Source organism: Seriola aureovittata, chromosome 18 (genome assembly GCF_021018895.1).
Source record: "Seriola aureovittata isolate HTS-2021-v1 ecotype China chromosome 18, ASM2101889v1, whole genome shotgun sequence".
Taxonomy (NCBI): Eukaryota; Metazoa; Chordata; class Actinopteri; order Carangiformes; family Carangidae; genus Seriola; species Seriola aureovittata.
In genome coordinates this window covers 2,347,220-2,372,911 of record NC_079381.1, presented here as the reverse complement: position 1 = coordinate 2,372,911, position 25,692 = coordinate 2,347,220, and the positions used below count along the sequence as shown (strand labels likewise).

Below are 25,692 nucleotides of genomic sequence, written 5' to 3'. Positions count from 1 at the left end.
AACATATAACAGGTTATTTAACAACAGCTGGATATAAAATGATCAGAGTAGAAAAGTTCATTCAGTTTTCTTCATTTGGATATTTACAGAGCCGGACTGAGGAGGCAGTGCTGAGCATCACTGGCACAATCAACATTTATATAAAAAATCCTCCCACCACAGCTCTGACAGAAACAGCTCCAAATCCATTTGGTATAAAGTAAATGCTGCATCATGAAATCAGAGGCAGTGAGGGTCAGACTGGCGGTGAAGTGTGACAGGCTGTTTTTGTAGTGTGCAGGAAACAGTCCACAAAGATGACGTGGTCCAGTAACTGGAGCTATGTGTACGGAAAGAGGAAAAGAAAAGGTAAAGAGTGTCGTGTCTATAATTCTTGTTGAATCAGAAGCACAAAAGGTGGAAACAGGAGCCGCCTGTGACAGAGGGAGATCCCTCGGGTCAGCTCATAAAGGAGAAGTCAAAGTCAGCAAAGATCTCCTGCTGCTCTGCAGTGAGGACGCAGGGCGTCCGTGGGAGGGTGAGGACTGGCTTGAGTCGAGTGAACTCCTCGTCGAAGTTACTGACGTCCTGTGGCGCCCTGATGACCGGCAGGAACGGTGGTTTCACCTTCTTGGCCAGGAGAGCGTTCCAGTCCGTCCCCTGTCAACACAACAGCAGGAATCACTCACAGGTTTCTCAGATCTCAGACTTCCTACATATTTACCATTTCAAAACTCCACATTTTTCAGAACATAATTGACATCTGGATACAAACAGCTGGATGTTTATTATGTAAATAAGTGCTTTTAAAATCCAACTGTTAACATGTACCCTGACTGTACATACCATTTTCCTCTGTGTTGATTCATCAGAAGATATACTTGTGGTTTTAAGAACCAAAAACCATCTCAATGTAGTTTTACATCTCTCTGGAGCTCTAGTAACGACAGGTCAGTGAGCCAATCAGAGGAGAGGAAGAACTGTATGACTGTAGTTTGCTACTGTAGTGCATACATATGAATTAATACCTGACCCAGAAGTTCAGTGCATTTGAACTTTTGTATTGTTCAAGCTGCTAAAACTGTAATGTTGATCAGTTTCTGTCCTGTAAATTAAAATAACTTTATACTTTCAACCTCTACAGTAACAGTAAAGACGTTCATGTAAATTCACCAGGGAACTGAATCATTTAAAGTCCACTGACTTTGCTCTGGAAATCACACACTCCTACGCTCTGCTCAGACTCAGCTCTCCACCACATCAAGCTGAAGTTGGCACTCTCTCCCTCCCTCTCTCTCTCCGTCACTCACTGTGGTAAATATTTTGGCTGCAGCTGTAAAACATTCTGCTTGTATGATCAATTAAATTCACAATTTATGAATTTCATATTTTAGAAAGTGAAATAGTCTGGAAACAAATATTCTTCCAGACTTATCCAGACCTGGAAAAGACTACAGTGAAATTCCAGACTTCTCCAGCTGTGTAGAAACTCTGACATCCAAGCAGTGAGTGTGTGTGTACTGCCCTGTTGCTTGGGTTGGTGTAAATTAATATTTATGTGATGGTTCATGATGTACTAACATCATCATCATCACAGATGTCTCTTCCTCTTTAACTGACAGTTCAACTGTTTTCAGGAGCCGGTTTCACAGAGACAGACTTTGACTGTGTCTTAGATAGAACAAACAGCCAGACTTCAGATAGACGTCTAAATGCATCTGTTGCACAAAGCAGATTAGTTCTTGACCATCTAAAGCTGGACTGTAGTACAATGAATTCTGGGTAAATATTTCGAAATATAAAAAAAATGGCCGACCGAGGACCCACATCTAACCTTTGCCCCAGGAGAAAATGTTTGTCTTTTGAAGAATTCAACCGTTACAAGAACATTTTATTTTGGAAATTCAGCAGAGTGAAACAATAAAAAGAAAAATCCGATTTGGTCTCTAAAAACTCTTTAACTTCTTTTTGCTCTCTCCATGACAATGTCAGCGAACCACAAATTATGAGCCATATTTTCCTGCTTTTTGTTGTTGGGTATTGATTGTCACTGATTACCATGTTACCATGGTAACTGGTCTTAGGCCTGAGTTAGCCTGGGGGTAAGGTGTATAATGTTTGACTTAAAATGAGTCAGTGTTTATTTTTGTGAAAACTAAAACTACAGTCCGAAAAACCTTTGTGAAACTGGCCCCCGATGTCACATCAGCTGCTGTCCTCACGTCTCAGTCTTTAACTCACCCACTCCTCTGCTGTTACTGCTCAAACACAACACACTTCAACTGCTTTCAGAGCTAATACTAAGCCATTTCGGTTTATAGACCCTTCTTTTAGGACGTTTACTTTAAGTGACACTTCCTGCTCAGTTATCACTTTGACAGTCTCAACTCCTTTCAGCACTTTGCACTTTGAGCACCACCTGTTGTGAAAGAACCACAGCAGGTGATTTAGTGCAGAATAACGACCTGGAAGAATCTGTGTCTCTTGATTTCCGAGGCGTCGTCCTCTCCTGCTCCCAGTCTCATCTCAGGATTTTTCTGTAGCAGCTGAAACAGAGAGAGTGAAGGAGGAGGAGTCAGTACAACAGGTGGCCTTCAGATCATTCAGAGACCTGTGGCTCAGTCAACTGTCGACTTAGATCCACTTGACACTGACCTTCTGAGTGAGGGACACAGACTCAGGAGAGAGGAAGCGAGGGTAGCGCACTTCATCGTTGACAATGCTGTCAAAAACCTCCTCCTCATCATCACCTGGGAACGGGGACTGAGAAAGAACAGAGAACAGCACAGAATTAATCCTCATCTACAAGAATCAGTTCCTGCTCTGGTTCTATGACCACCACACTGAATGAACAAACCCAGTCCTGATCCAGTTCCAACCTCAACAATGAGACAAACTGTCCTTGTTCTGAGTAAGAAGAAGTCTCAGGGTCCAGCAGCAGCTGACGTGAGTCGGACAGATCAAAGTTAGTCTCTGATTTTTGTCACTGTCTCTCTGCAGCAGGAAGGCAACAATGTGTTTGTGTTTTCAGAGACAGTCTGATACTAAAAACACAGGCTGAGAACTGATTTCAGTCTCTGCTGAACGTGTATTTTGACACAGAAAGAGAGAGTTTGTCCTTTCACTTCCCCTCAGAGATTTAACGTGATTAAACATGTGTTGCACATTGTATATATTTTTACCAAATTTATATTTTCACATTTTCATTGTAAATATTTTATTGAAAATATTTTCTATTTATAATTAAGCTACTGACCTGCAGTGCTTGTTTTGCTTTATCTTTCTTTATATTTTTTCTTCTTCTGTGTTTATTTTTATGAACCGAAGCAAATTCAACAGCAAAGCAAATTCCTCATATGTGAAAACCTTCATGTCAATAAACCTGATTCTGATCATACTGACCTCCCCCACCAACATCTCATAGATGAGAACCCCCAGCCCCCACCAGTCCACACTGCGAGTGTAGTTGTTGTCAGTCAGGACCTCGGGAGCCAGAAACTCTGGTGTGCCACAGAAGGTCGAGGTGCGGTCCCCGTGGCCCATACCTACACTCAGCACAGTGATGACACACACGCTCAGTCACAGCTGACACATCAGAGGAACTTCAACATCCAGGTAATTAGAAGTTACAGCCTGACGTCATGAGAAAAGGCCTGAACACACAGAGTCCTGACAGGACCTGATGTGGCAATCACTGCTCACCCACTGCATCTCAAATCCACAAAGACAGATCAGTGTTTCAGAGATACTGATGACTTCCAGCTGTTTTACTGTCTGTGTGTTGTAGATAAAGAGTCTTACCTTCTTTACACAAACCGAAGTCTGCGATCCTGACGAAACCATCAGCATCCATCAGCAGGTTATCCAGCTTCAGGTCCCTGACGCACACGCACACACACACACACACACACACACAGAGAGGCAGACAGACATTATGCTACATGCTGCCAACATGCAGCCAGGTGTGAGGCGGTTGTGAGAGCAGCATGGAGGAGGACTCACCTGTACACGATGTGGTTTTGGTGCAGAAACTCCAGACCCAGCAGCACACACGACGAGTAAAAGCTGAAAGCACAGAAGTGACGATGACACAGATGATATATGATGATGTGTGTGCGTGGCGGCTGACTGTGGCTGAGGGCGCGACGTGGACTCACCGGGTCTGTTTCTCAGTGAAGACGCTGGTGTGGATGTGTGTCATCAGGTCTCCTCCCGGGGAGTAGGCCATCACGAAGCACACGTGGTCTGAGGTCTGGAAGCAGCCGTACAGGTTCACCAGGAAAGGATGGCGAGAGGTGTTGATCACTTCAAAGATCCTCTTCTCACACATGAGGCTGCACACAGACACACACACACACAGCTGGTCACTCATGACATGAATGCTGGGTATTTAAGCACTTCACATCAACTACTGTACAAAGCCATTTTGCCATGACAACACACACACTGTATGAAAACAAAACCTGATTATTAGCGGATGGATTTCTTACCTGTCCACTTCGTCTCGTGTCACAACGTCTCCTTTCTTCAGCGCTTTGATGGCGTAAAGTTTACCTGACTTCTTATACTCTGACAGCAGCACCTGGGTCAGTTAAAGGAGAACCAGCTGATGAACAGTGACCTTCATATTTTGTTTTTTTCAAAACATATATCATCTTTCTAGAACACAGAGGAGAGCTGACAGGAAACGAGGGAAGAGAGAGCTGGACAGCAGGAGACGTAGTGATGACATGGTCAGTGTCCTGAGGCCTTGAGGAAGCTCTTAACCTTCATTTCTATTCAGGAGCAGTTTTCTGGTCTAAACACTCGGACATGTTCACAGGGGAACAAGCTGCATACATACCTTTCCAAAGTGACCTCGTCCCAGGACTGAAATACAGTTGAAGTCTTCCATCTGCAGCCCTTCACTCCTGCTGCGTGACGATACAGAAGTACACACACATTTAGCAAGTGAACGATTCATAAACCAGTTTTACAGATGTCTGTTTGTTTACACTGTGTTCTCTGTTGGAAAAAGAGTTAACCAGTTATGTACAGCATTTAACTCGAATCCATTAAGTTATCTTCCAACAGCTGAAAGGTGCCACAGAGGAGGAGAAGCCATTCCAGACCAGCTGCAGTGGGTATACGTTAAAGTGTTCAAAGGAAAGTGGGACCAACCCAGGCGTAAAGTTGTCTTAGCAAACCCCAACAACTCTAAAGGTTGGAGGTAAGAAGGTTTGGTTCCACCTTAACTTCTGCTGCAGAACAGACAACCCAAAAAGAACACTTGAAGCCTACAGAAGAAGAGCACATCCTGGGCCGGGAGTGGGTGACACCTCCCTGTAGGAAGCTAGACAGTCCCAGGAAGGGGACGGTGATACCTCCCCACAAAAGACCAGATGGTCACAGAGCCCACAGGGAGAGAGGCGATCCCAGACGGGCTGGTAGCAGCACACCAAGTAGTGGATCACTAGCAGCAGAGAAGTGGATCGGACATAGTGGATCACCTGAGGAACCACTCCCACAGCCTTCTACCAGCGCTGCTGCGGAACATCACACTGCCAATGCTACTGCACCCGTGGAAGTTGGAGACCCAAACATTTTGGCTGAGATGACACCACAGGAGTTTTGCCTCATCCTTGTTGGCCGCCCAAAAGAAGAGGTACACGCACTGCGCCGCATGGGGAGTAAGGAGCTGAAGCGGCGCTCTAACAAAAAATACCTGATCCACAAACATCGTCGCTACAAGCAGCTACAACAACGGGTGCAGGAGTTAGCCCTGGACAGGGATCTTTTTGTCCACCGCTTGAGAGTCTGTCTAAACGTGCCTGAGTCCTACCGACGTTTGAGATGGACTGGCATGACTGGCCTACGTCCAAACACCAAGCCACAGTGAACTGTAGATACTAAACACCTCTCACCAGGGACTAGATCATCTCGTGGATGTTCACAATTACACACCCGTACAACACACCACACTATAACAACATGTTAAAGAGCACAAAGCATTATGTTTGAAGAAAACACACAGAGCACAAGGATTGAAGAACACAGAAGATATAGCACTATGTTTAATGAAGAACACACACTGGAAATTATATATGTATTATACTTGTACTGAATGATATATGAATTAACTTTGCACTGGATTTTGAACTTGCACTGGATGTTACGTTCCAATACACTCTTTATCTAAAATGAATGTATTCTGTGAAATGTACCTAGCCAGCCACCATAGGTGATGTCAGTTACTATTACTCAAGCTTGTAAACCATGTTTAACCAGAAAGCAGCCCTTGCATAATAATTGTTACTTACACAGGCTCCATTTGCAACTCCCTATAAGCATATGTTCAACCTGTTAGTAAAGTATAGTACACAAATGCATCCTGAGCCACGTAGAAGGACCAACCACTCCTCTGACACAGTCTGATTAGTCCCCACACACACACACACACACACACACACACACACACACACCTCAAAAACATTTTCCCCAGTGGGAGGAACCTGAGCTAAAGTCTTATCTTACTACACACAAAATATATTTAAAGTATTCCAGGGAGATAATAATAAATAATTCCACACAGAAACACTGAACTCCATGTTCCCACTGTTACTTACTGTAGAGGTGGATGGATGGAGGCTTGTCTCTTTGGCTTTGGGCTCTTGTTTTCACCTGGAGACTGTTTGATCAGGAAGATAAACAGGTAGAGACATTAACTGACACATCAGCGGAACAAAACCACTGCCCTGCTAAATATCCTTTACCATCAGCCCCGTTCTATTTGACTACTCTCAGTGATGATGGTGTTCATGTGCCAGATAATCTGACTCACCAGTGGAGAGCCTTTAGTGTTTTTCCTGGAGAGGTGTGGAGATCTGCCAGGTTGTTCTTCAGCAAAGTTTAGACTCACTGCAGCAGGTTCTCTGAGAACAAGAAGAGCACTGTGTGTTACACTGACACCTATACATGCTGATGATGGTTTACTGACTGTTTTTAATTCTGTCTTTTGGTTGAGCTTCAGTGATGCACCATGATCTCCTGAATGTCTTTCAGCAGCATCTCCACAACCAAACAAATTCCAAAAAGAAGGTTTTAGCCAGTTACTCTCAAAGCCACTTGTTGTTCATATTTCTACAATATTGACACATTTTTTATTCTTTCTACCTCTGGATACAGCTGTTGGTGAGTAAAGGAATGCAGTTTGATGCTGAACTCACAACATTTCTTCCAGAATGGTAAGTGAACAGATGCTAATGCTAACATTAGCTATGTAGCAACAGCTAAACTTACATATGGCTTCTTTAAGTTTTGCCAGCATTATTTTGAAGATTTCTTATCGTGGAATACTTTATGTCTTTGCTTTAAAAACATTTCAGACATACAATAAATATCCAAAATGGAATAAAGTGCTATTTACCACTGACTATTTTCAGTGGTGGATTAATCCACATTTGGTGCTCTAGTGAGTATTTGGGACAGCAGGACAGTGTGTGTGTGTGTGTGTGAGTCAAATAAACTACAGTGTGCGTTGAAGGAACATGTCACCCAGTGACACAGTGAGACGCACTGATGTGTTTGAAAAGTTTGTGGACAATGATACATCAGTCTTTAGAGTCACACAGTCCCTGTTGGGAGACAGATTTAATGTTTTGGTTCTACACATGGGATTTTGTTGACAATAAATAATAATAATAAGTAAAGAAGATCAACACTGTTATCCTTTCACAATATAATTATCATTATAAACCCACTGTGTCCGACTCTTAACTCTGAATGCAGGTCAGTGATTACGCTGCTGTCCACTGGAGTCACATCCTCTCCACTCTCAGTAACATGAGTGGGTAGAAAAACAGCCTCAAGTCACAGTGGAGAGCTGCACAAAGACGTTAATGAGTCACTGCTGAAGCGGCTCTTTCATAGACGTGTTTCTGGGTCACAGTGTCCACAGAGTCTTACCGAGACTGAGAGGTGGTGGAGGACGTGGGGCCAGTGTTAGGGGCTGCTAATGGGGGACTCATGGGCTCCAGGGAGCTGCAGGGAGGCAGGATGCTCATCATCAAACGACCCCACGTGGCAAAGTTCATGTTCATCTGGGCAGCACGCAGGAAGTCCTTCCCTGTGAGGAGAGATGGACACAAAAAGAAGAGATAAAAGAATATTTATCTAATTACCGTTAGACATACAACAGTGTCTAATGCCTGGTAGCTGTCAGATGCCTGTTCTCACTTCTTGGGTTTTCGATGACATATTTACTTAGGAATTTCTGTGTCCAGTTGGCCTTTTCAAGTTTTAATTCCAGTTAAGAAAATGTAACGTAATGTATCATGGATTTTAAATGGATCTATACAGAGGTAGTTTATTGGTGAGAAATGGTCATTTAATTGGTCTCAATCTCTCAGAACACACCAGTCTTGGTTGTATTGAAGTTAAATCATCTGTTCACAAACAGAAGTTCCAGGTGCTCAGGTTGTTTCCACTGAAGCTCAGAGCTCCACTGTTCCAACTCAGTGTGGTTCATAATATTTCAAACAAATGATCCATCAGGTCTGAGTGAACTCATGTCCACCAGACTACAGAAGCTCAAAATTGACTTTTATGTAGTTTTAAGCCACGTACACTTTTCAAAGAAACAAGCTGAGGAAATGTTAGACAGCTCAGCTCCCAGCTGCTGGAGAAAATCTTTAATGTGAAACGGCTTCATTCAGGGTTTTTAAATGGATTTATTCACCTGGTCGCTCTGTTACATAGAGGAGGAGCCAAACCCTCCTGAGCGACTGACACTGAAGGATCCTAACAAGGAGAAGCTGACTGCAATGACAACATCTCCCATGATCCCACGCTACTTCACAATGTCACTAAACATCATCTTTAGTTATTGTTTTGATTGAGAGACCCCTGTGGCTTTTTTAAAATGATATTGTGTGACATGTATCTGTACAGTAAAACCCCTTATGTTAAAAAACCCAAACACAGTTAATTAAATCTCATGACGCTTAAACAACAAGAGATGTAAAATACAATCAGTGCAAATTTACACACAACTTCGTGTAAATCCAGACCACAGCCTGACTGTCAAAGAAAGGAAAACTAGTTCTGATAAAACAGCTAATATCAACAAATAAACCTGACCTGAAGAACTGATGCAAAACAACATGAATAAATGTTTCTACCTTTTTCTTTAGGGAAAATCCTCCTCTGTCTCTGGAGGTTGGATCGCCGCTCGATGACGGGATTGATGAATGTCACCTGGAGATGAACAGAACAGCTGAGTGAGGTTCAGGTGTAGGACTGCTGCAGCATCAGTACTGGTTCAACACCATGTTTCCCTGCTGCTTCCTCCATCAACACAAAACAAACCACTGAGAAAAACAGAAGCATTTTTATAGCTGAACAATAATGATAATAACAATAACAACAATGATGAAGAATTAACTTGTCCATTATTTATTGTTTCAGTTCCTCAGTGATGATTTTAAGTTTAATTCCACAGACACAGGTGAAGAACTGAAGGTTAGAAATGAGAGTGAAACCTCGATGAAGAGGATGCCCTGAGGCTCCAGCTGCAGACACATCCCATGTCTCCGGTTGTCCAGGAAGTCCTCCAGCCGCAGGAACTTCACCCCACTTAACGCCCGCCAGTCCCTCCAGTACACCGCGATCTCCAGCTCCCTGGACTGGATCCACACACACACACGTTACAGATCGATACACACGTTACAGATCCACACACACACACAAACACACACACACACACACACACACACATCTCCCTTCACTGCCTGACAATAAAAGGCGTAAAATGCCCAAAAATATAACTTAAAAAATAATGGATTCCTGAAAAGTGGTAACAGATAACGTCTTTAAACTCTACTCTGCTGAATTAGTGCTGAGCTTCCATAAAACAGAATGAACAGAGTGGTCAAATTCAGAGCAGAACAGGCTGAGATTTAGAAAACTTCTACATCAAACATGAAATTCTCCTGGTTGAATCATCAGTTCTGAATACGAACAACTGTGTTGACAAAAAAAGTCAAAACTACTAAAGCATGTTAAGTTAACTATGACTCCCAGCGTGCATTTCAGAAACAAACATCTACATCACTGAGCTCAGGAAACAGTGCTGAGAATTTAAATTTAAATTAAATCTATTTGCTTTTTACATTCTGAGTCAATTTGCATGAATTAATAAAATGCGGTGCTTTTTTTTTTTACATTTCAAAATTCAATAACAAAGTGTTTTGAATTTGCTCAGATTCACACTCTTATTCTCCATGGCAACGGTGACATGACAATCCTCCAGAGCCACAGATGTAGTTCTCCTCATGACTAGAAAACTGACCTGCATGAGTAATGTCAGCGACGTCCCCTTTAAAATGTCCCAGCTAACCAGTGAGAGCGAGAGCTGGGTCAGTCAGTACTAAGCCAAGGTCTTCAGCCTCAAACCCGCGTAGAGCAAATGTCAGAGGATTAGTGTTGGGATTACATGAGACAGAAGTCAGAGCTCTGTGCTGCTGACAGATGTTCACCATTAGAGGTTGTTAGAGATAACACACTGATCCTGGTTAGTTTAACCATGAGACAAACTGCGCTGATACAGTAGTGAAGAAGAAGACACAAAGAGTTACTGAGACTAATGTACCATTGTTTACATCAGAAACCATTTGAGGAAACATCACTGATCAACACACATTCAATCACCAATTAAAATTCTCAGGGACTGTGGCTATTTCTTCCCCAGACTGAATATAATAATAATAATAATAATAATAATAATAATAAAAAATGATGACACAGTTTGCTGATCTGTTCTTATGATCACTTTGCTACAGCATTCCTGTGTGCCATACAAATACCTGCTTATTTTCTAACATATGGAACAGAAATGGTGAGTTCAAAGAAAAAGTATGGCTCTTTCCTTCTTGTCAAAAACACATGACACATCTATGACACCTTGTATCTGTCCTGTCTGTAACTCCAGGTCAGAGGTCACATCTGACTCCCAAACCCCTTCTGTTTCTGTTTCATTCTTTAAAGTCTGGCTCTAGGTTTCTTTGCCAAAGGGAGAACGAGGAGAGTGATTTCTTTCTTTCTAAACCAGGACTGTTCAATATCCAGAGAAACCAATGATAAAAATGAACCTTGGAACAAAGGTCATCTCTGACAGCTGTGTGGACAGAGGAAAACAGGAGCATCTTTTCAGAGCTTCCTTACCAAAACTACTGGACACCTGTAGTATGTTTGTAACTGTTAAGACTAATTTAACACACAGAGTAAGTAAGTATTTTTGACGAATTTTTTTTTACGTTTTTGGAAATTTATAAAATTCATTGAAAAAGCAGAAACTGAAATTTCTCATTAACAAGTCTTCAGACCCTTAATCCAGTGCTTTGTAGAAGCCCCTTTGGCAGCAGTTTCAGCTTCCAGTCTTCTTGGTCTCTACAAACTCTCCACACCTGGGTCTGTCTTCCTGTCAGATCCTCTCAAGCTCTGTTAGTGTTTGGACTTCTGCTCCAAGGGTTCAGTTTCTGTCTCATCAGACCAGAGAGTCTTGTTCTTCCTGCTCTCAGAGTCTTTAAAGTCTGCCAGTCAGACTCCAGCAGCTTCATATGTCTTTTACTCTCAGTGTCTTCGTCTCGGCTCTCTCCGATAAAGACCTGATTGATGGAGAGCTGTTGAGATGCTCATCTTTCCAGCAGCTTCTCCGTCTCTGCAGAGGACTTCTGAGGCTCTGTTACAAGGACCAGTGGGTTCTTGGTCTCCTCCCTGACCCAGGTCCGTCTCACCTGGTCCTTCAGTTTGTCTCGACGCCAGCTCTAGAAGAGTCCTGGTTCCAGACTTGTTCCCCTTCTCTGTTCTTTGTCCCACTGTTCTCCACGGAACACTCACTTTTTGCCCTGATCTCTGTCTCACTACAGTTCGATGGTGGACAGAGGTCTACAAAGAGTTCATTGGACTTCATGGTCTCTGTTCTGACCTGCAGTGTCAACTGTGGGACCTGATATACACAGGTGTGAGTCTTTCTAAACTCTGTCCAATCAGCTCAGTTCACCACAGGTAGAGAGATTTTAGTTTTTGATCTTTAATGAATTTTGCACTTTGTCAGCATGGATTATTGAGAGCAGATTCATGTGCAAAAAAATGGCAATTTTATCCATCAATTCATCAACCATTATCCTTTAAGGATTGCAGGCTGGAGCCAATCCCAGCTGACACTGGGTGAGAGGTGGGGTACACCTGGACAGGTCGCCAGTCAATCACAACCATTCACGCTCACATTCACACCTACAGGCAATTTAGAATTCCCAGTTAACCCGCATGTGTTTGTACTGGGGGAGGAAACCACCAGGCTCAGGGAGAACAGGTAAACTCCTGCTGTGAAGTGACAGTTCTGATCCGCTCATGTCACCATAAGAGAAGAGAAGTGGAGTAATCACTGAGGAAAAATGCAGCTCTGGCTCAAATGTGATAAAGTGAGAGTCACTGACCCTTTCCAGCTCGATGCTGAAGCTCTGGCCCCAGGCCTCTTTGCCCAGCTGTCTCCAGTGTGTGTGCCCCACCATCCTGTTGTCCACCTTCAGTACAGCACTGATCTCAGCTGACACACAAACACAAAGACATAAACTGATACACACAGCAGCTAATAATTGTAATAAACTGTGTTGAGAGAAATACAGTGTAAGCTGCTGTAACAACAGAGTGTGAACACAGACAACAGTCTTCTCTCTGAACAGTGTCCTCCGAGTGTCCAGCAGAGATTCAACTGTACCTCTCGCCTGAGTTACCTTCTATAGCAATATTAAGCTTTGTCATACAGAAGACAGGAGATCTCATTTTGTAATTATAACTTCTGTATCTCATAATTAGGATTTATAAACTGATAGTTACAAGAAAACTCTCACAATTATAGGTTCCTGATCTTGTAATTATCTATACTGCAGAAATATGAGCTTAAATATCAATATAAATAAAGCTCCATATTTTCCTCTTCTTCTGTGTTTTATTTGAAGTGTTGATCCATAAGAAGATATATTTGTGGTTTTATGAACCAAAAACCATCTCAGTGGAGTTTTACATCTCCTCTCTCAGGCTTCTCTCTGGAGCTCTAGTAACAACAGGTCAGTGAGCCAATCAGAAGAGAGGAGGCTCTGATCCTCTCTTCTGATTGGCTGACTGTTTTCTGAGTGATCCGATAAAAATATAGCAGAGATCAGGTAAACACTCAGAGAAACCAAATCCTGCAAGGTTGGATGGTGGGTCCAGGTGGGCGGGGTTAGGGCCTGGCTGAAGGTAGTGACTGCTTTGTTGTGACATCACAAAGTCCCAGAAGTCCTGACGGCTGGTTTTAAGGCTCCGTTTCTCAATACAGGCTGTGTGCATTTCTCTGTGGACTGAGGCTTTGATACTTTCACAGTATTAATATAGAACCTAGACCTGATCTATAATCAAACAACACATGGACAGACTGGATGGATGTTTAAATGATTTCTGTCTTTTATCAACTCTTGGATTATCTTTAGGCTCTTACCTTTAAAAACATTTCAGATTTACAATAAATGCTCGTAAAGGAAAAAGGCTCTTGTTGGGGACTATTTTCAGTGGTGGATTAATCCACATTTGACATTCATGGGGATGAAGGAACATGTCACCATGATGTGCATTAATGCCTTTTAGGGACAGTGAGAGAGACAGGGAGACAGGGAAGCATTACTATTTTCAATAATGCACCGGGTTAGAGGTGAAATTTACAGCTTCAGTTCTCTGACAATCTCATTCATATGAAAGAAAAACTGGTGTTGTAACTTAAATATCTCTGACTGAATCAAATAGGGACCATGTGAATCGGAATTGAATCGATTTGGGAAAACACACAGCCCGAGCAGACACCATTCCTTACTTCACCTCATCTGCATGTTTTTATATATGTGAGTATATTTCTGGGTGTCGTGGTAATATTGTAACGACAAGGTGCAACATTTTTCTTCCCTACACAAAGGGAACAAAACAATTGTTTAGTTGAGTATTAACTTACAGGACAGTTCATCAGCCTTGGTGGTCTTGCCATTGGCACTGCGCCCTGATAGGCCAGCTCTCACCTTCAGGGACTTTCCATCGGACAGGTTTCCAGGGGTGGCCGGGCTGGTCACACGACCACGGCCTGGAACCGACTCCAACAGGTCTTGGCAGCCCATCAAACAAACCTCTAACCGACCTGAGAAACAGTGTTTCAGTCATCAGTTCAGCGCTGAGAAAATGCAAATGTTGAAGAGATTACAGAAAAATATGAGGTCAGACAGATGAGGTAAGACGTTTACCAAGGACATTAAATGAAGAAAGTTGTTTTTTCTTTTTTTTGATATTGGCTACAACCTGTTAGACTGGCAGGCTTGAAGAAGGACGAGGAGGAGGAGGACGAAGCGCTGGACTTCTTGTTTGGTGTGCCGTAGGACGGGGAGGTTCCCAATACTAGTTCCTCTTTGATGGCGACATGCTCGGGATGATTGTGAGGCAGCTCACTCAAACGCCTCTCCAGGGAGAGACGCAACAAATCCACCTTCTGAGACGACTCCTGCATTCGTGCCTGAGCCTGAGGGACACAACACGGTGACTGAGGAATACAGACAGCTCAGACTCTCTTTTTCCTACAATATCTTTGGGAGGAATTTGTCTTTATTAATCAGAGATAGGGAAAGGAAGCATGGAGAAGAGAGAGTGGGCTGTGACAGGTACTACAAGTCCCCAGCCAGAATCAAACCGGTGAAATTTGGTTACACGGTAGGGGCCTTAAGTTAGGTGTTTTGTGGGAGAGATACAGTATGCAGCAATCTCTGAATGTGTGAAAATCTTAATGTTTGTAACCTGTTTAAAGTTTGACTGAAGTTTCTACAACAAAGTAAGAATGCGCAGGAAGAGGCTGAATGAGACTGGGTTTGAAAGTTTCTCTCTCCTGGAGAAAAACAAGAAAATGATCATCATTTTATTTTCTTGCTATAAAATAAATGACCTGTCTGTCATGTTGCATCTTATACATTGTTTACATTAATTTTCAGCACCTGTGATGACATGAATACATGAGTGTTACAACAACCTCAACTTTGTTCATCTCTGTCAGAACCTGAGCTGAGCTGTTCTACAACACACTCCTCACCACTCACTCACACAGACACTGCAAACACACTGACCTGCAGACGTACACACCCTATTCCATGTTTGTACTTTATTTCATTAAATGATTTGCAAAATGCAGAGACTTTGTGTGGTCTCCCACTTTGTCACACACTGGTGAGCTAGGTTGTGACAATGTTCCCTCTCCATATGATCAGTGTGCGTTTCAAAGTCCGACTTTAGTTTAATCCTGGTTCAGTTTGTTCAGCTCATTAAAGACTCTCACAATAAGCTCAGTGTGTCTGAGTCTCCTTTATAGAAAACACTCCTCAGGATGCAGCTTCAGGACATGTGTCCATGTAATGTTTTTTTTCTGTACAACAGCTTCTTTTTTTAATTGTTCCCAATGAGGGGAGAGCTCATGAGGTCGTCCCCTCTCTGAGCACTTCTAGTTGAAAATCTCTGCTGGTGTTGTCACTGCAGCTCCTTTTCAGGGAACCAATCGATAGAAAGTAACACAGCAGAGACAGAAAAGCCCAGTTGTGGGAGCAGAGTGGCTGGATTCTGAATGACGGTGTTGATATGTTGTCAAGACAGCGTTGTCATAGAAACAAAACCCATGAGCCGTGCTTTTCTGAGGAAGTGCTGGGACAAGGTGCTCCCTAGTGCTGTGCCAGTGTTTCTCTGCCAGAAAAAATAAAATACTAGACGGACACACGCCCTAACTGAAAAAAACACACCTTACAACCTACAGTTTTCTCTTACTGGCTGTTTGTTATCTTGTTATAATGGTCTCTGAGCTTATGTACACTGTATGCCTGTATCAAATCATACAGAGAGTAACAGTCTAATTATTATTGTATGCCTCATTCCATTATACCTGATACTGTTGTTATTAAAAGGGGCATGGTTGCTGGTTGGACTGCTTGATGGTATGTGCCATTTCCTGTTAAGGGAGTTTTAACTTTATAATGTTAAACCACAACTTTATTTCTGAGGACACCAAAATCTAATAAGTTCATCCCTGGGTCCAAGTGAATGTTTGTGCCAAATTTGAAGAAGTTCTGTCAAGGCGTTACTGAGATACCGCGTCCACAAGAATGGGACAGACGGATGGACAACCTGAAAACAGTTTGCCTCCTGCTCTGACTGACACTGACGCAGAGGCATAAACTATTGTAACTCTTACTGGCTGCGGCCATGATGTTTCTACATTGTTTGCAGACACAGTATTTGTCTGATCCCTGGTCACAGACTAATACCTGGCATACATTGAGAACTATCACACCTGGTACTCACCTCTGCGAGTATGCGGCGGTCCTGGACCTTTCGCCCACTCAGCTGCCTCACCACATTTTTAGCACCTTCTGCTACGGCCAACTCGATTTTCATGTGGTGCATGAGCTCGGCCACCCGCAGGTCCATGGGACTGATCATCTCCACAGTCTGACCTGAGGGCAGGTGGGGGCAGTCAGACTTGGACACAATGCAGTATCCAGCAGAACAAAAACCTCTGTACCTAACCTCAATGAATAAAACCATTTTGTCTCATATTCAAAATACTTAAATACACACTCGTCATGATCTTAACAGATTTCCATTTCTCACTTCCCTGTAACCACTTATTCCCTGTTATTAGTTAATAGACACCTTTGTCCATAGTTATACTGTACCATGCTGTTTAATGTATTGGTAAGGTATATAAAATACTGCTTATAGTAGAGCTGGGGGATAATTCACATTTCATCATTTTAAAAAATCTCTGTCCTAATTATGGATTCAAAAGCAAATTATAACTGACAACTCACTAAACTGTAACTCAATAAACTGCACTAATTATTGCAGGTTATGAGCATCTTATCCACATCCACTGGCTGCTTTTTCCAGGACTTTCATCTGCATCTCACTGTCTTCATCAGCAGATAGAAGATGTTTAGTTGTCATGGAGAAAGCTTACTGATGACAGCTCTCTGTCTCCATGAAACCTGAGCACCTCCAGCTCTGAGGTTGTATTAGACTTGACTGTATGTCACAGTGCAGTTTTCTGTTTAAAATGTGTTGTGTTGATGTAATGTAAAACGGTTAAATGTAGTATCAGTTTGATCATATCAAGTGGTTTTTGATTACTTCTTAATATTGTTTGCGTTTGCCTGGTGACAGAAGTTAGAACAGATTTAGGGCGACTCATCTCTTAAGTGGGATTAGTCACAGTTAAAGTTCCTCTCAGACATGTTTTAAACTCTGTAAAAATCCTCTGCTATGATTCATATTTAGTTTAACATGGTTTTCACATGTAGAAAGTGAAAAAAATGTGGATCAGGCCTTGTGCCCCGCCCACTACCTGCTTGCTCCATGTGTACAGGTGAGAGAGCAGAGAGTATCAGGATGGTTAGAGGAGGAAACATCAGAGAGACTCAGCCACATGTTCTTTTATTTGTTTATGTGGTTTGTTAGCTTGTAACTGGCAGTGGCTGACACAGTGTTAGTGGTTGCGCTAATGCTAACTCTCTCTCTCTCTGTACTGACAACGTTTCAAGTTTATTTAGCCCCGCCCCCGTCCACACAAGTTGACAGGATTGGTTCCTTAGGTTTGTAACATATAACCCTGGCTGTGTGAATCTGTGTTTATTAGACTGTCAGTGGTTCACTGCAGTTCAAGGTGGAAACACTCAGTCATGGTGTTGATGATTATTTCTCTCATCATATGTCTGTATTATATAAAAACATCATATTGATGTTAACAAGGTTAAACACTTAATTTTCATCAGAGGGTCTTTAACTGTGTCAGTGTTGTGTGTTTTATACTGTGTTTATGAGGCTGAGACCAGGACCGTGTGCGTGTCTGTAGTTAGGTTTACCATGTGTACCATCTTGTTCCTCGTCTCTGGCTTGACTGACTTTGACGATCTGCATGCGCAGCAGCTCGATCTTTGTGCGACTGTCCTGCAACATCTGCTGGGCTGTCGACAGCATCTTCCTGTCCTGGAAAACAAAACGCACAACTGAAGATCACCACAGTGACTCTGCATTTAAAAAAAGATGGAGGGACAATGCTAACTGAATAAAAATATTTATTAGAGCTTCTAATGTGCAGAAATCAAAAGATTATTTCATTATATGATGCATGAAACACATTCAAGGCTGGCAGAAGGAACCTTTAACACACAAAAGGATAACATTAAAAATTTAAATTAGGTTTACTGGTAGCTTAGGTTTAGTACTAGGGTTGGAGTTGGCCACTTAGTTGTGCTGGTTAAGGTTAAGGTTAAGAGTTAAGGAATGTATCATGTCAATGAGTGGTTCCCACAGGAGATAGTGGAACATGTCTTGTGATGTGTGTTGTCCTGTACCTTAAATGAGCTGTTGGTGTAAGTCTGGATCATGTTCTCAGCACCCTGCTTGACTTTGGTCTCCATGGTGAGCTGCTTCTTCAGGGTCCTGACTCGACCGGCCAGCGGTGATGTGACTTCTTCCCACTGACACGACTCTGCTGACTGGTTGTCTTCTTCCTCCAGACAGCCTGAGTAAAAACAGTCACATGGTGGAGGTTAAATGACCAGTTCAGTTCATGTCTTTAAAGACTCTGTGTGTCATTTTTCTGAGTGTAGCATCTTTCAATTATTCTCAGGGTGTATGTGTTTGTACCCTGACACAACCCTGGAGCAGCAGCGTGTGTTACAGCCTGCAGTGTCTTTTTGATGCTGCCACTGTTGTATCCAGAATCTTCTCATTCTACTCAAAATGCCCTAAACTAAGTCCAATAGAAAAGTTCATATAAACAGAAGGGAAACCAACAGGTGTTTCAGACTGTTTTAGCCTGAATGTTTCAGTCTGACAGTTTCAGACTGTTTCAGCCTGACTGTTCTGTCTCCATCTGCATGTGTCAGATAAAACAGTGCTGCTGATATTATTCCCTCTTTCCATATCTTGTACCTCTTAACAGGAACACCACACAGGAACAACACATATATATATTTTACTTGTGCAAAACCTCAGTGTTGTCTTTTAGTGACACAATTTGACTGAATCATTTATACATACTCCTCTAAAAGTCAGGATTTGCAGTCATGCTTTCTGTAGTAAAACAAACAGGGTTCACCCTCTAGTGCATGAAAAAATTGAACACATGAAATATGAATAAACTTTAAAAAATGGCCTAATGGTTCTGCAGTGGAGGCCAGGAATGATCAAACAGGCAGCGTTCATCCTCTCAATAACATGAATATATACAGTGTGTCACAGAAACCTGCCGATTAGTTTTCAAGATACAAAATGATGAAGCAAAGAGAATATCTAAACCCAAGAGGAGCGTCACAGACACCATTAAGAATAATCTGAGGATGATGAATATCTACCTGCTAATCTGACAATCTGCCTGACAACAGCTGTTCAGATGTCTTCTCTGGATCAGATCAAAAGTGACTGAAAGGACAGATTGACAATTCCTTTTCATTCAGACACACAGACAGACAGAGATCTTGATTTGTTCGTATGTATTTTTTGGAGATGATGCCCTGGGAGTTTGTATAAGAAGATGATTATGTGTTAAACATCTACCATTTTATCAGAAGCAGTATAATCTCCAGGATGTTCTCTGTACCTGTGGTGCTGTCTTTCTCTGTGGCCATAGACCTGGCATTGAGCTCCTGCAGCTCCCAGTGCAACTTGTTCAGCTTGCGGCTCGAGGCCTTCAGTTGACCCTCCACATCGGCCGCACTCTTGCGATTGGTGACGGCCCGCCGCAGCCTCTCCGCCGCCTCCTTGATCTTCAGCTCCCGCTGGATCTCCTGCCTGAGCAGAGTACGAGCATCCTCCAGACGCTGCTGAAACTCTGGGTCCAGAATATCCCCCTCCTCCAGACCCTGCAGGTTACCGCTCTGAAAGACGCACCACAGCAGCTTCAGTCTCTGATCACTGTGCTTCTTACTTATTTAGATATCATGTTACAAAGTATTGTGTTTGCCCATGTTTTTGGATTACTTCTGTAAAAACATACTAATATCACTTATGACAGGATCTAACTGTCTCACCCAGGTCTCAGAGTTGTTTTTCTTGAACGCATCCTTTAAACAAGCATCGTGAATACACATAGATGGATTTGAGGAACAAAATTCCAAGTAGTTTGTTATAAAAAAAAAGTGTTTAACACCACCTACAATACAAAGGACAGTCATCATCCACATTTCCACCAGGCCACCTGCAATAAGGCTGAAGACAATCATCATCATCATCATCACCATCATCATCTGTAATTTCAGATACTAAATGGAAATGAAGAGCAGGTTGAGTTAACTGGTTGATGTAGCATAAAAACAAAAGGACAAGCATCACTTGACTGGGGGGAAGTAAAACCAGGTTGTGACAGTTTAAGTTAAACCAACAGGAGACCAACAACAACAAATGATACAACACCTCCCACTGGTGGACGAGCTTTCTACTACAGCGGCAGCTTTAAGGAGGTTCCTTTCACCCTGTTTGTTTGTTTGTTTGTTGTTTTGTTTGGATTACATAAAAAGTCCTGAACCAATTTTCACCACACTTGGTGGAGAGATGGGTCATGGACCAGAGACAAACCCATTACATTTTAGTGATGATCCGAGAATCTTTTAATGTAATCTCATCTTTTAAGACTCTTTTTGTTTGGTGCGCTGATATCAGCCAGTAAAACATTACAAGGCACTGGTTGCTTCCTGACTGTCCCACAATAAAGGGAATAGACAGATATTGTTAATGAAGTATATACAATAGAAAAATCATGTCTTCACAATTGACCTTTGGTTGTTTGTCTGGTAGGTTGGATGCCTATTTGTGTATTTAGGTATGTGTATATATACATACATCTAGTCCCTCGTCTTTTTGTTTAAAATAAGGTCAAAGGATGTTGAAAAAGGAAGGGTCCTTGGCCATGCTGCTCAGACGTCTAATACTCTGTAACTGCAAGGCTATTTCTCTGTAACTGGTGAAATGTTCTCAACTATCCACTTAATAAAGAACTGCAAAATAATAACAATAATAATAATAATAATAATAATAATAATAATAATAATAATAATAATAATAATAAGACAGATGTGACACGTATTTGATTGTTTGACTTTGGTGGAGGTCTGAGCTCTACTGAGATCTAGTTTTCTTTACTGATTAATCTGTTGATACATTTTTTGATTAATCAACTATTTTATTAATCAAGAAATTAATAATTAATATTATTTAATCTTCAATACAATAAATACATATTTTTTACAATACAATAAAAATGCCCATATAAATTCTGAGAGTCCAAAGTGATGTCTTCAAATGTCTTGTTCTGTTGAACCAACAGATATTTACCTTAAAAACAAATGTGCAATTTTTCTGACTTAATCAATCACCAAAATTGTTTCACATTTCATGTCACTGAATTCTCACAATATATAATTTTTCAATTCTGCGAGCACCACAAACAAAATTCCATTAACCTGCATTGTCTCAGACTATAGCTGCATCTTTAGAGACTGGTGGTGGTGTAAGAGTGTGGGAAAGTTAATGGAAACTTTACAGTTACATTACTCAGAGACTGATCCTCTGTTGTTGTTTTTTGTTTGTTTGTTTGTTTGTTTGTTTTAAACCACTTATTGCTGTCGGAGATCAAATCTGCTCAAACTGTAACTGGCTTTAAAACGAAGCTAAAACTGCTCTGTTCTCCTCTGCCTTCATCTGATCTTTTAATCTTACACTTTTTTTTTTTTTTTTTACCGTTTTCTTATTTTGCTTTTTACTTCTATTCTTACGCTTCTTTTATTTCTCTTAAGCACACTGAATGACCTCTGTATATGATAATGTGCTAAACAAATTTATTTGCCTTGCCTTGCTTTGCCTAACTAGACCCGAGTAGACCAGGTCAAGCTCAAACACCACTTTACATAGACCTGTCAAATCTGGGCTCTATATAAACGTCATCTCTCCTGCAGCTTTTGTTCTCGTGCAGCCTCATATCAGCTCACACCCACCTCCATGTTTCAGGGTGACTGTGGTGGTCCTGGCCAGGTCCACGTCAAACCTGCTGAACCACATCTGATCCAAACTAATGTATTTTGGTTCAAAGAATGAACTGCCAACATTCATCAGTTCATTCACTACACCAACTCTAATTTCCACAGAGACTTCTTGTGCTAAGTCAGAAGCTCTTATCTTCTGTTTTTCAATGTGCATTGTTGTGTAAACAATGACTGTGCCTGGCATCATTTGTCAGGACGTCCACTGCTCCTCGTATTATTGGTGGCATGGCTCTTCCTGTTCCTCCTAATCACTGCTACAGCTGTGTTTTAGCTCATGTTCAGTATCTACTGATGCGCAAGTTCCCTCTCGGAAATGAAGTCCTCCAATCTGGTTTCTGACAAAGGATAGATCTGAGGAAGCTGTGGTGGTCACAGGTTCTAGTTCATGTAATCGCAGGTGTACTCAATTCTGTTGCACTAAGGTTTGACTGGTGCCAGTATTTTCATTGTAGTCTATTCCTGATTACCTGTTAGTTTTTAACTATACATAAACTTAAATACCCTACATTTCAACCTAACAACCTTGTTTAACATTTTACAACATTGCGCTGTACAGTTCTGTTTTGTTGTAAACTGTATTTGTTCTCGTACTCCTCCAGTCATTTAAATAAAAGTTTAAGTCTGTCTCTCTCATGTTCATCTTGTCTCACTGCTTCATTATCATCACTCTTTACCTCTGACACCTTTACTGTCAGGGTAAAGTGAGCTTGCTCTTCATTTTATCTATATATTAAGATATCTTTATGAAAACCTAGCTTTCAATAACACCTGCTGTGTTTCTCCTGCCTTATACCAATCAGCTGAGCTCCAGCCTCATCATCCACAGAGTTTATACTGTATACCTACAAAGCAGCCTCAAATGTGGTCATTTACCACGCTGTCTTATGTGTCTTCAGTGACATAACCCATAACCCATATTAGTGTTTTTAAAAATACAATACAGGTTTTATAAATCTGAATTTGTGTTTTAAACTTTCTTTGGCTTCTGTGGGACAATCTAGTCCATACTTAATGAGTCTAAATACAGTTTTTAGTTTATGTTTTTATTGTAGACCTGGTCTGACGCAGTCTAGAATAGGGCTGAACAATTAATTGTTGCAATATTATCAAATTCACAATATGACAATTTTTGAAACAAAAGGTAAAATGTGTCACAACATACCATTACAAATGAAGCACTGTGGCACTACACCCTGCCCCAATCTACAGATGTAAGGGAACATGTTTGTTTGGTTCAGATCCCAGCAAAATGACCACTCCCACTAAGCAGTGACTCATATCACAATTTGATTTTTTTTCTGCATATAATCTTAAGGTCTGATGGGGTCTAAATGGTGAAAAAAGTAATTACAAATTGGCCTTTTTTGTGTTTTCACAAACAGACTAAAGATTCATAAATGTGAAACTGAAAATCCAGTCCAGAGTTGACAGGTCTAAGTATGGTGGGGTTGGGCCAGTGTTTTATAATCTAGACCTGGTCTGATCCAAATGGGAAGAAAAGCAGTGAAATCTTTTAAGTGTTTTCACAAATAGAAGTTTTAATGGTTTTAATTTAATGCTGCTGGACACTTAAATTTACCCTTAGGGATAAATATCTATCTTTTTAATATTTAAATGTGGTATATTTAAAAGTACTGAGGCTTTAACTAAGATGTCTTATACAGTTTGATAACAATAAGTGGTTAAAAATAAAACACAGAATCAGTCTCTCAGTAATGTAACTTCAGTTTGGATTGTTATTGAAGCTAACCTCCTTCATTGAGCTAAACTTTACTGAAATAAAAGTTTTTCAGTCGAGATTTGGTGTTTGCTCAAATTAGAAGCTCACTTTACAGATTCATGTTCAGCTCATGTCGAGGATGTAAATTAACTCTTTGTGTCTTTTGTAACTGAAACTGGATCGTTTAAATGGTCACAGTTAAACTTTACAGGTGTTGGTCACAGACACGGGAACTATGAGGAGAAGGGAAACAAGACAAACAGGAAAATCCAGCGCGCCTGCTTTAGCAAAGCAGCAGTTAGCGTCAGGTAACAACTGTAAGCAGTTAATGTCTACCTAATAACTATTCTTCAACTGAAAAGGTGAACAACCTGTGCCATTACATTTACCTGTAGTGTTAAACCTGACATGGTGGCTGTCAGTTATCTGTACCGGACATTCACACGGCGACAACGTCCGCTCCGGCTTCCGACGACCGACGCTCCTCCTCGGGTCAGAGAGTCGGTGGATGGGCTCCAGGAGGACGGACACGGACACGGACACGGACACAGCACAGCTAGCTTAGCCCAACTGACAGGAGCGTGTGAAATTCAACGTCTGCTGCCGCCGCTCACAGCCTCTCCATGGCCCCGGCCCTATGGTCAACACAGACACTAATCTGAGTAAAAGTTTGAATCGAGTTAAACTGGAGATCTACGCAAAACTGACGTCATTAGACTGCGGCTGGATTGGACGGCAGAGCAGGTGCATAGACCAATCACATTCGATTATTCAGTGCACCTGCCGAGGGTTGTTTTGTCAAGCCTTCACGTAGCCTGTGATTTCCTCTCACATAGCTATGATAAATATGAGAGAAATGCATTTAATAACTTAATTATCCATTAATTTAAATGTTCCAATACCAAATCATTATTTATCTTAATAATTGAATAAAACACAGTCTCCTCTTTAGATAAAAGCTATTAAAATGGCTCTTATATTTGCTGTTGCAAACGAGTTTTGTGAAGACCTCTTCCTGGCTTCTGCTGTTGTTAATGACTTAACATGTATTTTCAATAATGAACTGGACAAACTGGTTAAAAATCTTTAACATAACTTGTTGCAATTACTTATGGTGGACTGAGACGGGCTGACAGAAGCTTTTGTTTCCGAAGTGTGGGTGGGGCTGGAAATCTCTGTCGTCTAATTGAAAAGTTCTATTTTTTTTCATGCTAAATTTATGAAAGTGGTGGGAGTGGGACAGACCCCAAATATATCTTGATATTTTGAATTTTGTTCACAGAAGGGACGCCAACATGAGGACTGAAACATTAAGGGTAAACTTTGGTTATTAATTTATTAATTTCATTCAACCTTTATTTGAACTCAGAAACACATTGAGGTAGAGACATCATTCACAATGTAGTAAAAAAATTAACAAAAAATCCAACTGACCTTGAAACAAAAGAAGGAAGTTGGATAAAAATGTAAAAAATAAAAAGTCAAATTAGTAAAATAGTGAAACCTACCTTAAAGCAATCAAAACATTTTAAAGCTGATGAATCTGCTACAACAAGAACAGCTTAAAATAAAGTAAGATGAAATTAAACATTCAAAACAATAAAAATGTTTATTAAGTCCAAAATTTGATTAAAATCAACCATTAAAATCAAAATGAGATGTTAATGTGTGTGAATATGTCCCTCAGCATGATACGAATGTCTCCAGTGATATCCACTCCAGGTCCACAGGGTCCAGGACAGGTCAGTACGTGGACCTGGAGTGGAGACTGTTATCAACTCTTGTTTTGAAGGACATTGATGAACTGTGAGACTCAACATTTCAGTCAGTGTACAGATTAGCATTATGATTTTTCAATCTGACAAA

At 41.4% G+C, this 25,692-nt stretch overlaps 1 protein-coding gene across 3 annotated transcripts; it reads right to left on the bottom strand.

The window, feature by feature from the left end:
* Positions 1–18: 18 nt before the first annotated feature.
* On the bottom strand, positions 19–24,513 carry pkn3 (protein kinase N3). Of its 3 annotated transcripts, none has more exons than XM_056403406.1 (22): positions 24,216–24,513; positions 19,670–19,946; positions 18,420–18,589; positions 17,928–18,051; positions 16,369–16,520; positions 14,335–14,551; positions 13,997–14,176; positions 12,453–12,562; positions 9,498–9,641; positions 9,138–9,213; positions 7,924–8,083; positions 6,800–6,890; positions 6,585–6,646; positions 4,823–4,892; positions 4,470–4,561; positions 4,137–4,313; positions 3,982–4,044; positions 3,781–3,857; positions 3,382–3,524; positions 2,635–2,742; positions 2,445–2,525; positions 19–639 (listed from the first exon to the last, which is right to left on the bottom strand). In XM_056403406.1, the coding sequence occupies exons 1-22, from the start codon at positions 24,234–24,236 to the stop codon at positions 439–441; spliced, it is 2,796 nt and encodes a 931-aa protein (XP_056259381.1). In that variant the 5' UTR covers positions 24,237–24,513; the 3' UTR covers positions 19–438. The 3 variants fall into 3 exon arrangements, with proteins under 3 accessions (XP_056259381.1, XP_056259383.1, XP_056259384.1); XM_056403408.1 differs by having other exon boundaries at positions 4,823–4,889; XM_056403409.1 differs by lacking the exons at positions 19,670–19,946; positions 24,216–24,513 and adding an exon at positions 19,425–19,480.
* Positions 24,514–25,692: the final 1,179 nt, after the last annotated feature.

Excerpts from the sequence above, each read along its gene's own strand:
- pkn3 (XM_056403406.1), bottom strand. The coding sequence starts at position 24,236 with ATGTCAGGTTTAACACTACAG. Across the intron at positions 12,563-13,996 it reads CAAGGCTGATGAACTGTCCT|CTGAGATCAGTGCTGTACTG; the intron begins GTAAGTTAATAC and ends TTTGTGTGTCAG. Across the intron at positions 4,562-4,822 it reads GACGAGGTCACTTTGGAAAG|GTGCTGCTGTCAGAGTATAA; the intron begins GTATGTATGCAG and ends TAACTGACCCAG.